Source organism: Helianthus annuus, chromosome 9 (assembly GCF_002127325.2).
Source record: "Helianthus annuus cultivar XRQ/B chromosome 9, HanXRQr2.0-SUNRISE, whole genome shotgun sequence".
Lineage (NCBI taxonomy): Eukaryota > Viridiplantae > Streptophyta > Magnoliopsida > Asterales > Asteraceae > Helianthus > Helianthus annuus.
Window position 1 is genome coordinate 184,672,789 of NC_035441.2, and position 12,790 is coordinate 184,685,578.

At 36.9% G+C, this 12,790-nt stretch overlaps 1 protein-coding gene across 1 annotated transcript; it reads right to left on the reverse strand.

Moving 5' to 3' along the window:
- Positions 1 to 4,575: 4,575 nt before the first annotated feature.
- On the reverse strand, positions 4,576 to 8,938 carry LOC110930060 (V-type proton ATPase subunit c''2). Its single transcript, XM_022173282.2, has 4 exons — positions 8,749 to 8,938; positions 8,588 to 8,665; positions 6,381 to 6,551; positions 4,576 to 4,919 (listed from the first exon to the last, which is right to left on the reverse strand). Exons 1-4 carry the CDS (start codon positions 8,877 to 8,879, stop codon positions 4,751 to 4,753), a joined length of 549 nt encoding a protein of 182 aa, XP_022028974.1. The 5' UTR covers positions 8,880 to 8,938; the 3' UTR covers positions 4,576 to 4,750.
- Positions 8,939 to 12,790: the final 3,852 nt, after the last annotated feature.

Below are 12,790 nucleotides of genomic sequence, written 5' to 3' on the forward strand. Positions count from 1 at the left end.
TGCATCTGATTGGTTGATTGGAGACTTGATACTCATGGATTGGAACGCATAAACTTTTATTTTCTAGATTTTGATATCGTGGCGAACCGAACCGAACTGATATCGACCAAAGAATACCAAAACTAATATCAATATTCATTTTTATAGGTTTTTTATCGATGTAAAGCACGTGTTGATTGATAAACGAGTGTCTGCATCCTACTGGTGCTACAATGAAACAAACTGATACTGACTGAAATCCAGGGACGGCCCTAAGAATTCGTGTATCCTGTTCGAGCTCGAAAAAACGTGCCCTTACGCCTTAACGAAATTGGGTATTTGACTCACTAAATGTCTAAACCTAATGTCAATGGGCTAATAACTAATCTAAACCATAAGAATATTTTTGTAAGTGGGCCTATGTTGGTGTTTGCATAAGTATACCCTATCAAAAAAAATTACATATACATTTCGGAATTTTTCATAAAATAAAGTGCCCTTAAAAATATCGGGTCCTGGCCGGTGGTCCTCCTCGTCCACCCCCAGGGCCGGCCATGCTAAAATCCCACCGCAAAGCGCGGGAAAATTCCACTAGTTTAATTAATTAAAATTGAGTATCTGGCTAACAACCTCTCTATAAATAAATAAATTAAAATTTGTTATGTACGATAGCTGAGTTTTATAACTTAGGATTCATGTGTGTTGTGTTAATATTATGGGATTTGTTTTCCCTTTGAGAAATGGCATAGTGTGGTTCCACCCATTTATGACTTTACAAAATGACATACCGTGTTTCCAATAATTTGTTGAGTTGCAATGTATTTGCTCTCTAAGAGGTGTGGGGGTGGTGCGTGATAAACCGTTTACCACGCGTGGTATTGGTGCATATTTCGTACGTCTGTCACTGTGCGAATAGTTAGATAGAACGTGTGTTGAATATGGTATAGAATAGAGAAAGTTGGACAGGTTTTGTAAATGTCAAAGGTCAATCCGATCGGATGTCAATCCGATCGGATGTCAATCCGATCGGATGGCAATCCGATCGGATGGCAATCCGATCGGATGGCAATCCGATCGGATGGCAATCCGATCGGATGGACCCATAGTATGAGTTGTCTATAAATCGGGGCATGGGGTTCCCATTTGGACAAGCTTTTGGTTCCCAGAGGGGACATGTTGTCCAACTGGTCTCGTGGTGCTGTAAACATTGAATAATCAATAGAGACCAGATTGAAATTGACTGATCGGTGTCGTATTCTGTTTCTACTCCTTTCTTAGTCGTAATAATCGCACCGAACACGTCGGATCTGGACCGAAGCTCCGTCAAACTCACCGGATCCTCGGATTAGCAGTGGTATCAAAGCTACGGTACCGATTTAATCGATCTAACAGTCGGTTAAATCACCCAAAGCTCATCAATTTTGGGTTAAACGGGAGTTTTGACGTTAAACAGAGAAAATCATCAAAATAAAGGTCAATTCACGGATGGATTTTGGAATTGAAGACATCATTCTGTTCGGAATTGATTCGCACACAATCCTGTGAAGTTTCATCATGAAATTCACACAAATAAAGATTCTGGATTGAAAAAACGTGATTTGGAGTGTTCTTGAGCTGTTAGAACATATCCAATCGGATGGCAATCCAATCGGATGACCATCCGATCCATATCACCATTGTACTTGAAGGTTTATTGAAGATGCTTTCAATCGGATGACAATCCGATCGGATGATCCGATCCATGTCACTATCGGGAGTTTGTAAGATCAAGTTGTTCTCTATCGAATGACAACCCGATCGGATGGCAATCCGATCGGATGACCATCCGATCCACGAACACTAATTTGTTTCTTCTGTCATTCCGATCGGATGGCAATCCGATCGGATGACCATCCGATCCACAAATACAAGTCTGCCCACTCTTGTCCTTCAATCGAATGACAATCCGATCGGATGACCATCCGACACTTGACATTCGACCATATGATAAAAAAAGACATTTTTTGATCGCAACGACGAGGAGAGTCTCCAGAAAAAATTTGGTGATTGTCAATTTTTTCGGGTTTTTAACGCCCAAGCTGGGTTGTTCAGGGACACCGTCTGGGCTTCAGTGTACATATTTGATGATGCGATCACGGATTGTGAAAGTCAGTGGGGTAGTCATGATACTGGTGCAGAATGTTTATCATTCAGGGTATCTGACTATTTATGGGCCAAATTGTAAAATCCGCAGAGACGAAAAACCGACAATTGTGGCGAATATTGTGATATTCTTATTTGGTCAAGTTTTTCGGAGAAGGGAATTGAAAACTGAATTCAATTTGAGGGGGAATTCAGTGATAGAGACGTCAGAATTTGCAAAAATGAGGGGGAATAAAAATTTCACTGTCGTATGATGAAATTCCAGCATTTTTGAAATTCGTGACACTGCAACAGTATTCGGGTAGTTTCGACTTCAGATTGTCAGGGGGAATGTGAATCCGATCGTGGGTGTAAGCTTCCGAGATCAAGATGATCCGAGGTGTTGATATCTGATCGAGCATCGGAGATCTGAGTGTGATCGTGGATGATAGCTTCTGAGATCTAGATTATCCGAGGAGATGAATCTGATTGTGGACGAATGCTTCAGAGATCGGATTACATTACCAGATGATTTGTTTTCCGATGAAGATTTGCTGATTGTGGAGAATACTCTTTACACGGATCTGTTATTCTTAGGGTGCGTTAACGTGGATCACGGTAAACGGGATATCAGATCTTCAGGGGGAATCATGGATTTGAAGTTAACCAGTGGGGTATTTGAAGTTTCTATCAATTGCCAGTTGAGTTTTTGTATAATCTTAGATCGAGCAGGCGGAATGCGAGATCGTGGTGCTTACTTGTGATATCAAAAACTGAGCTCGGATGCGGTTAAAGTTGAAACAGAGGACGCTGCATTGATTAGTTTCAAGTTGGTGATTGTTTGTGAAGGTTGCAGTTTAGCAAATCAGAGGAGAGTCGTAAAACTATGCAAAAGACCTGAAGATTCATTTAAGGGGGAATTTGTGCTTTACTTTGGCAAAAGCAAATCCGAATCATCAATCGAGAGGGAATTTGGATAGTCAGATTTCAAGATGCCTGATTGAAGTTGCAGAAAAGTTGAAGATTACAGAATATTCAAACACGGCTCAAGGTTCTCATAGTTGTAAAGACGATTCGACAGTGACATCCGAGGGGGAATCTGTTGGTGCATATTTCGTATGTTTGCCACTGTGCGAATAGTTAGATAGAGCGTGTGTTGAATATTGTATAGAATAGAGAAAGTTGGACAGGTTTTGTAAATGTCAAAGGTCAATCCGATCGGATGGCAAATCCGATCGGATGGACCCATAGTATGAGTTGTCTATAAATAGGGGCATGGGGTTCCCATTTGGACAAGCTTTTGGTTCCCAGAGGGGACATGCTGTCCAACTGGTCTCGTGGTGTTGTAAACGTTGAATAATCAATAGAGACCAGATTGAAATTGACTGATCGGTGTCGTATTCTGTTTCTACTCCTTTCTTAGTCGTAATAATCGCACCGAACACGTCGGATCTGGACCGAAGCTCCGTCAAACTCACCGGATCCTCGGATTAGTACGTGGAAATTTGAACAAGACCATCGCCACCATAGAAGTTTAACGTGTGAATGAATCAACGCGTGATGAATTTTATGTTGTGAGGGTAATTGTTGGTTGGGGGGAAATTGTTGGGTGTGGTGGTGAGTGATGACCATTGCCACTAAAAAAGGTTGTGAGTGATGGAATAATGGTTGATGACATGGCAGAACTTGATTGGATGTTGTGAGTGATGAGTGATCACCACTCCCACCTCCTAACACAAGTGCACACTAGAAATGATTCACTAGATATGTGTTGATGTAGGTTGACTATTTGGTTTTACAAAACAACTAGAATAATTCACACAACACAGTAAAAAAATCACAATCATCACACATGTTGGTACCTCTAATATAACATCCATATTTGGTTTGCGATAAATATTTTGGATTGTTACTACTGAACTTATGAAATTTCATTATTTAGGGTCAACCTCTCGAACGGACTTGCATAACCCATTGATAGATGTGGGTTTTATAGGGCGTTTTTGGGGCATTCCACGCCCAATTCCACCCCCACTACGGGTGGTCTTACAGGCTTATAGTTTTTTTATATGTTATAAATATAGAAATAATTGCAAGGAGGTGTAGATGTGTGTAGTAGACTTGTAGTTTTTTATACGTATAAAAAAACTACAAGTATAAAAATTAAATGAGTTGTGCTCGTGTCAATTCGTGCATATGCGTGTCGTAGCCGGGTTCAATGTATCTAACATAATTTGGTATGGTGATGTTTGTTGTATCTAAGATGATTTTGTGTGTGAAATATTCAGGTTCGTGTTGGATACAAGTTATCATTCTCGCAAACACATGTTTAACTAGAGGTGCACAAAAAAGATGTTTAACTCCTCAAAACCACAACTCGCGGTTAAATCAACCAGAGAGGTCATTCATTTTGTTAACTCTACATTAGTACCTTTAATCACTTTGCACCTTTAAAGAGATCACAACTCAAACTCGTTAAGTAACTACGTTTCCTAGACTTTATAAATAATGTCATTAATATATGAAAATTTATAGGTTCATAAGGCTTTTTTAACTGAACAAAGAAAAATACAAACCAACGAGTGAGAAATATATATATATATATATAAAGAAAAGTAATGAATAATTCTGCATACAAGATCGATCGATGTCACACAGTAGTAGGCCATGTTGCTTGAGCAGACATTATTATGCCAACGATTACTCCAAACAGTCCAAGTGCACTTCCGAAGATTTCTATTACCAGAATTTTTACAAAAAGCGACGAGTTTTGTGCATCTGATAACGCACAACTGCTTCCAATAATACCAACGCATAATCTGTTAACCACACAAAACAATAAATTAAACTTAAGATTAAACAGGTTCAAACCTATTCAAAGTTCACACTACTTAACAACGGCTAATTAGCTACTCAAGACTAAAAACTTGAATGGAGCGGGGCTCATAAACGCGTTCAAACTAGGGTGTTCATAAACCATTAAAACCGACCGAACTGTCCAAACCAAAATAAATTAGCCGGTTTAACAGTTTAGGCCACGGTTTACTTTGGAGGTTTAAAGGTTCAACCGGCAGTCTGGAACTAAGAACTGGCCAAGTAGACAAAAACGGTTGTTTGACCTTTATTGTTTTTTTGAAAGATGCATTTCCGTATATGTATATGTTAATGAAGTGTCTTTATTATTTTAAAAAACTTAATACACACTAAGGATTATAAAAAGATAAGAAAAAAACAATTCAAACAACCAAAACCGAACCTTTTTTCCCGGTCCGACCAACCCAGCCGTTTGCTTTGTCATTTCCCAGAACCAAAGTTAGCCCCCGAATTTTCATCAAAACCGGCAAAGCGAACCGTGAACACCCCTAACTCTTATTTTGTAAATACATCTTATCTCAAAATATCGTTTGATATTCCTAAATTTTCATTAGTAACTATTTAATGTTTCCTTTATTCAACCAGTGTAATACACATGTTTCTAACCTAGTATTATTATATATAATTATGATGAGAAAACCGAAAACTTAACCTTATGTTACATGTATAACTAAAAATTTATAGGGAAAAAATATTATATTAGGCTATTAGCATTAAAATATCAAAATAAATAAATGCTAAAGTAGCCGAGCTCGAGCTTGTACAATTAATCACAAGCTGTGCTCAAGCTCGAGCTTAATCGAGCTCGGGATTGGCTCGTTTACACTTTACACCCCCTAGGCAGCAGTCGCCAAAAATAATACTTATAGATGTATGCTTCAGTTTTGGAGACTGCGGTTCTATAAAGTAGAAGTTGTAAATTGGCAGGTGCAGTGACTCTACATGATGGGTAATTTTGGTACGGTTGAAACGGGTCGTTTGGGATTGACCCTTCATTAATTTTCCCTATAATTTTGATCTGTTTGCAAAATGGGCTGATTGGCTAACGGGTTGAAATGGGTCCATCATAGATTGGGTAACTTAAAAATACACGTCAAATTATGTCAGGTCGAGGTGACCCACCTGCACATGTTTGTCCACCTTTTATATATTTTGTAGATAACTAATGTATCATAAATTATTATTAATAACCAAACTTATTTAAGTAAAGAAATTTAAAAGGTTCATTTTAACCATGTCTTAAAACGTTATCCATTTATCCCGTTAAGAGGTGATATATAACCCAAATCAGCCCCAATTCTAGGTGAACGGGTCAAGACTGCCACCTTTGTGGCAACAATTGTCTGGTGAGTGCTGACATGGCCTTTTTGGTTCCTATATAAAGGTAAATAGGTAAGATAACATACCCACAAACAAGGTTTGCAAATCCAACAATTATACCAGAGGCAAATATTGCATATCCAGCTCTAAGGGATTCTGGAGCATATGTCTGTGATGATGGCACACTCTCCAGCTTTGTTTGAAGAATAATTGCCACAATTACTCCATATATAGCAACCGCCTCACAGAAAATTACACTGAAAATGTACGAAATATTTACACCACTGAATTAGAGATCTATTATAATCAATTAATCACCATTTACTCGCCATGGCTAATTTAAAGCTCGAATGATTATATTGCATGTTTGTTTAATGGTGGTGGTTCCTTTTTGTTGTTTGGGTCAGTGGGAGAGCAGTGGCGGAACTAGCTCAAAAATTTAGGGGTATCCCATTTTTTTATTTCTTAGACCAGGGGTATCCTTTGTATAACGGAGATGAAGTTGCGGTGTATTTTTACACTACGGAAACGGAGTTAAGGGGTATTTTTACACTACGGAGACGGGGTTGAGGGGTAGCCCGTGCTACCCCTATTAACATTGTAAGTCCGCCACTGTGGGAGAGGGCTGTACTCTCCCCCATTTACGTCTTAGAAATTTTAAATTCATAAATTTAACTCCACACAAAACCTATTTATTTCAATGTCCAAACATCATTTAAGGGTTTGCACCTTGTTTCTTTAAAATTTGCATTATATGAACGAACGGATTCCATGATAGTTTGTTGATGAAATTAACAAATACAATTACCACAGTAACGAAAAATCATACTTAAAAAACGGAATTTAAAGTTTATGATATTGTAATTCTTTCATTCTTCCAATTCCATAACAGAATCATAATTCTTGTGCGATTAAAGCTCTATGCATCCTAAGTGGACCATAAGTATAATTGAAATTCTAGTTACCAGAAGCTTAACATTAGCTATAGCTACTATGCTATTGGGTAAATAAACAAATATCACATAATTAACGCCTTTCGTCAACTAACGAAATGAACATAAATGTACTTGCAATCATTTATCTTGGTGACAAAAACATAAGAAAACAAAATTTTCTTAACATAGGTCTATGTAGTTAATATCCCGATATATCAACCGATATATCAGTGACAGGTTATCGGTCCCCTGCCGAGATATCAGTACAAAATATAGGCCAGAATATCGGTACCGATAATATCAGCGATATTGACCGTTATTGGACCGAGATTTGACCAATATATCACCGATTATTGTTGCTATCTTGGTTTTAAATTGCAAGATGCGCTCCGATGCGCTTGGTTCAAAAATCCGATGCGTGATGCGTGATGCGAGTGCATCACGTATGCGATGTGCTCTTTATAAAAATATACAAAAAAATTATTTATACATAACAACTTATAAAAACATACTAAAACTAAAACAACTGTCGTAATAAGAAGATAAATAGTTGTGCTTTTTGGTTCAAATCAAGCATTCTAAAATGTTTCTAGAACCATAAAAAGTGTTTAGGAACCATAATAGTTCAAATCAAGCATGCTAAAATATTAATTATAGAGAAAACCCAACCCATTTTATAAAATCTGGGAAAAAAACATAACAAACAATGATGCGTGCATCATGGCGCATTTTGCTATGGGCGCATTATGCGAAATTGTCGCAATATCATCGCATCATGTAAACGCAACGCATCAGGTGTTGCGATGCGCTCTCATTAGCGCAACGGGCGCATCACGCATTATGCGCGCATTTTAAAACCAAGGTTGCTATTAGTGATTTAAGTCTTAACTGTTAGTTGTTAGTGTTTTAAGTCTTAGTAAGTTCCTACTTACTATAAGTCTATAATTGTTAATGTTTTGCAAGTTGCAAAAGGTTAGTTTGTTAATGGTAGGAGAGTATACTGAATTGTTAGTGTTAAATTGCTATATATATAAATTTAGCATGATATTAAAATTACCATATCCTACCGCGATAACTGATATCTCAAATATCGGTCCTTGACCGATATCCGATATTTTACCGCATTAACTACTTAGACATAGATTAATCAAGACTCAAAAAGTGCCTTCCATGAATATTAACCTAATTGCTTAGCAATTAAATATAGTAAACACAATCATCAAATCAAGAAGAGATCATAGCTTACAGATACATTTATTCAACAAAGCAGGTACAAAAATTAACATTATACATGAAATCCATAGCACAAATCAAATAAAAACGGTCAAAAAAGCCCTAATTTCGAAAAAAAAAAGTACCTGATGAGATTTTTAGAGGTAATACGTGGGGCTTTAATGGCAGCACCTATTAAGCTACTTCCTGTAATGTAAATACCCCTGAAAGCATAACAAATAAGATCAAAATCACCACTACTGCACACAAGTAACCAGATGAGATTGGATAGGTAAAGGATTCAAACCAAGCAGCACCGAGGACAGAGACGCCGATGGAAATAGCGATACCGATGGCGGAAAACGTGTATGGTGAAATCTTGACTAACGCACGAGCCCATGAGCTTGAAGCTCCAACCAAAATCGCAGTTTCTGACATCTTCAGATTCAGAAGACGACGATGGTTCTGATGATGAGAGATATTAGATTATCGGGTTAGTTACGATGAGTGGTGTGTTTGCTTGAAGGGGTAACGGGTCGGGTCACCAGATCTGATAACATTTGGGCCTTGTTTAAAAACTTATGGCCTGGGCTTAAACCTGTGTACTTATTGTTTAAGATCTACTTGAAAACTTAAATATATTTTGGAGTAAACTGCCATTTTGGTTCTTGTGGTTTGGTCAGTTTTATCACTTTAGTCTAAATCTCAAACTTATTATATCTGGGTCCCTGTGGTTTGCATTTTGTTGTCATTTTAGACCAAATCTCAAAACCAGTTCAGATTTCTTAAAAAAAACTGATTTTTTGTCCTTTTCTGAAGGGCATTTTGGTCATTTTAACTATTAATAAACCCAAACACTCCTAAAACCCACTGTGCACACTCTCTCTCCAAACACCCATCTCTCTCTTCTCTCTCTCTCTCTCTCTCCAAACACCCATCTCTCTCTTCTCTCTCTCTCTCCACAAACACCCATCTCTCCATTCTCTCTCTCTCTCCTCTCTGTTGAACACCACCACCGTGAACTCCACCACCACCCATCTCTCTCTGTCCAATTTTTTTCTCTCTCTAAAAATCATTAAACTCGTCTGATTTTCGCACACAAATCTGACCTCGGGGGAGGTTGGGGTTGGCTTGAATCCTCCTAATAATCCTAAATTTGGTAACAGGGTTGTGGTTAGTCTTCACCTAGAAGATTTTGTGCGAGAATAGAACAAGGAAGCTCCTGAATCACTTCAATCGGCTCATGAAACAGCAAACTCAAATTTTGTTGCGGTGCTAGGGTCTTAGTGCAAATGAATTTCGAATCAAAACAAGGCCTGTGATAATCTATTTGTCGCTACATCAGGTAATGGGTTTCGTTTGCTACTAATTCGATGGTCAATCCAGGTATTCAACCTAAACCTTCTGCAAATATCTACGGGGATATAATTTTGGATGAGATTTGTACACCATGTAGGCCGATTAATCTGGGTTTGAAGAAGGAATGAGGGTACTGGGTTTGAAGAAGGGTGATTAGGGTTTATAAAGGGATTTTGTGAGGGATTTTGGGCAGAGAGAGAAGGGAGGTGGTGGTGTTCGACATAGAGGAGATAGAGAGAAGAGAGAGATGGGTGGTGGTGGAGTTCTCTTCATCAGATCTGGGGCGGTGGCAGGTGATGCGGTAGGTGTGGTTGGGAGTGGTGTCGTCGCAGGTGGTGTTGTGTGTGGTGGTTGGGAGTGGTGCGGCGGGTGGTGGTGGTGGATGGCAGTTGTTGGTGGTGGAAAAATGTAGAGAGTGGGGTAGAGAGAGGGGATGCAGGTTCTATAATTTAGAGAGAGAGAGAGAGCAGAGTTGTATGTTGAGAGAGAGAGATGGAGGTTGAAGATGATGAAGTAATTGTCTGCTAATATAAGGGGTATTTATATTATTGAGGTTTTTTAATAAATGAATTGCATTTAATGAAAATTAAATGACCAAACTACCCCTTCAGATAAAGACAAAAAGGGACATTAAAACAGTAAAAAATCAGAGATTTTGAGATTTGGACTAAAATGGCAACAAAATGCAAACCACAGGGACCCAGATGTAATAAGTTTGAGATTTGGACTAAAGTGGCAAAACTGGCCAAACCACAGGAACCAAAATGGCAGTTTACTTTATATTTTGTTTTAAAAACATTTAAACAACCTAGACTAAAAATATATGTATTATTTCATTTTAAGAAAAAAAAATACTCAGGACAATAAAGGTATATGATTGTAGTTGAAAATATAGTATAGATTACTTCTGATCATTTTTTTATGCTTGGTATGTTACAGCTTCTTTTACCTTCTTCAGTTTCTGACGTCACCATTAAAGGCGTTTAGTGAGCGATCATTTGGGTTTTTCCAAACACAAGCAAGCGAATGATGATGGGACCTATACACATAACATATTTACAATATATATGTGTATACATACACTGTTTTAATTATATTTTTTTAAGTGGGTGTTTGAAAGAGAGTGTGGCATTAGGAAATTGGTGTTTTTAATATATGGGTGGAAATTTGATTTGGCAGCTTATGTAGCACGTATAAATGCGTTTGAAAATGGATGCATTGGGGATGCTCTTATAGCAACAGATTCATAGACCTAACTTCTAACATAGGGTCATGACTTTGATCTACGAGTCATGACTTTAATCCGATTCGTTTTGTTCGTTTCTTTTTTATTGAACCCGGTTTTAGCTTTTGATGGTAAAAATCATTGATCTATCTTTATCTATTGTTTAGATTATATTGAAAATGAAAAATAAGGTTGGAGTTCTATTAAATATAATCAAATGTGTCAACTATATTTAAAAAAAAATAAATAAAACGAGATTATAAAAACCAAATTATATAATTGTATATGTTAATGTTTTTGACAAAATATGTAAAATTAACTTGCACAATAAAAAGATTTTCCGATACACATAAGTGCAGGGCTGGCTCTATAAGCTTAAAAAACTAGACAAGAGCCTAGGGTCTCCGGCTCTATAACCTTAAAAAACTAGGTAAGAGTTTAGGGCCTCCAAAGTTTGAGGGCCTCCAAAAAAATAAGCTAAGTTGTAAGGAGGTGAGGGAAATTCTGTTATTTAATAACAATATAAATGTGATTTTGGTTTGTAATGGAGCTTTTTCGAAACTTTATACTATTTAGCCTTTTTTTTCTTTCGGTTTCTAATCGAGGAAGGATGTAACTTGTTTAGAATAGTATGTATTATTCACAGTGACGGACTCATGATTTTTTTTTCATTGCGTCTATTTTTTTAGAATTTTTCACAATCAAACATTAAAATTTTCTGGTCGGTCATCGTAGTCGGTTCGGGTCAGAGCTAAGAAATAATGTAGAAGCATTTAGTGGACATTAAACCACTATATTACTAGGAACCATTTTTAAGAATCAAGTTAACAAATTGTGGTGATTAATAAGTTGCTTGAAACCAATAGCTACCTAAACAACACAATTACTTCACATAACTTCAAAAATTTGTTTAAGCTTTTTTTTTAACGCCACTATATGTTGAAAGTCTTATTTGGTAATCAAATATGAAATAAAATCATTCGGAGACATTAAATTTATCATTTTAAAAAAGCAAATTAGAGGATTAATGGGTGGTTGTGATGTTTTAAAACCCTAGTTTAAATTTGATGGAAAAAATAAACTAAAAAAGATGAGATGTGAGACTTAAACTTGAGACCTACTTGTTGGAACACAAGATGATTTATTACAATACCATCTTTGCTTTTAATACTATAGGGTCCAACTAATTTATTTTATAACATACCAGTTCTACTATTTTTTTTAAAAAAACATTGGGGTTCGTAGACCCCGACCCGCATCATATGGATCCGCCCCTGATTATTTAATCTCAAATCCAAATAAAAGGTATGAGTTTGGTTACCTGAAGCTTAAATTGAATCACAAAAGGATCACTTCGATTGTCGGTCCTAAACAAGGTAAAGGATGAGACTTTATATTGAAAAACGCTCTTAAAAAGGGCCCTGACTTTTTAGTTCACTTACAACCTCCAAAAACGTTGGACCAGCCCAGCATAAGTGAGTCTTTAAAACTTTTAAACGCGTCTCAACTTCTGTGTCAATTGTCATATTACTCTATTAATAAAGATTAGGAATAGTTAACTTTTTATTTTTCCCAAATTGACCACACATTATTGTTTTTTTTTCACATTAACCACAAAATTTTTGTTTTTTTTTTTCAAATTGACTGCACAAAATTTACATTTTATTTAAAAGAATTATCATCAATCATCAATCATCAATCAATATATTAAAAGACAAAGTCAATGAATAGTGATTAGCCCATTAAGAAGTTACCACGTGAATGC

What these genes read in the sequence shown, in the direction of transcription:
- LOC110930060 (XM_022173282.2), bottom strand. Translation starts at nt 8,879, where the DNA reads ATGTCAGAAACTGCGATTTTGGTTGGAGCTTCAAGCTCATGGGCTCGT. An exon ending in TCTGTCCTCGGTGCTGCTTG is followed by an intron (nt 8,666 to 8,748) that starts GTTTGAATCCTT and finishes TTATGCTTTCAG; the next exon opens with GGGTATTTACATTACAGGAA. An exon ending in ACCTCTAAAAATCTCATCAG is followed by an intron (nt 6,552 to 8,587) that starts GTACTTTTTTTT and finishes GTACATTTTCAG; the next exon opens with TGTAATTTTCTGTGAGGCGG.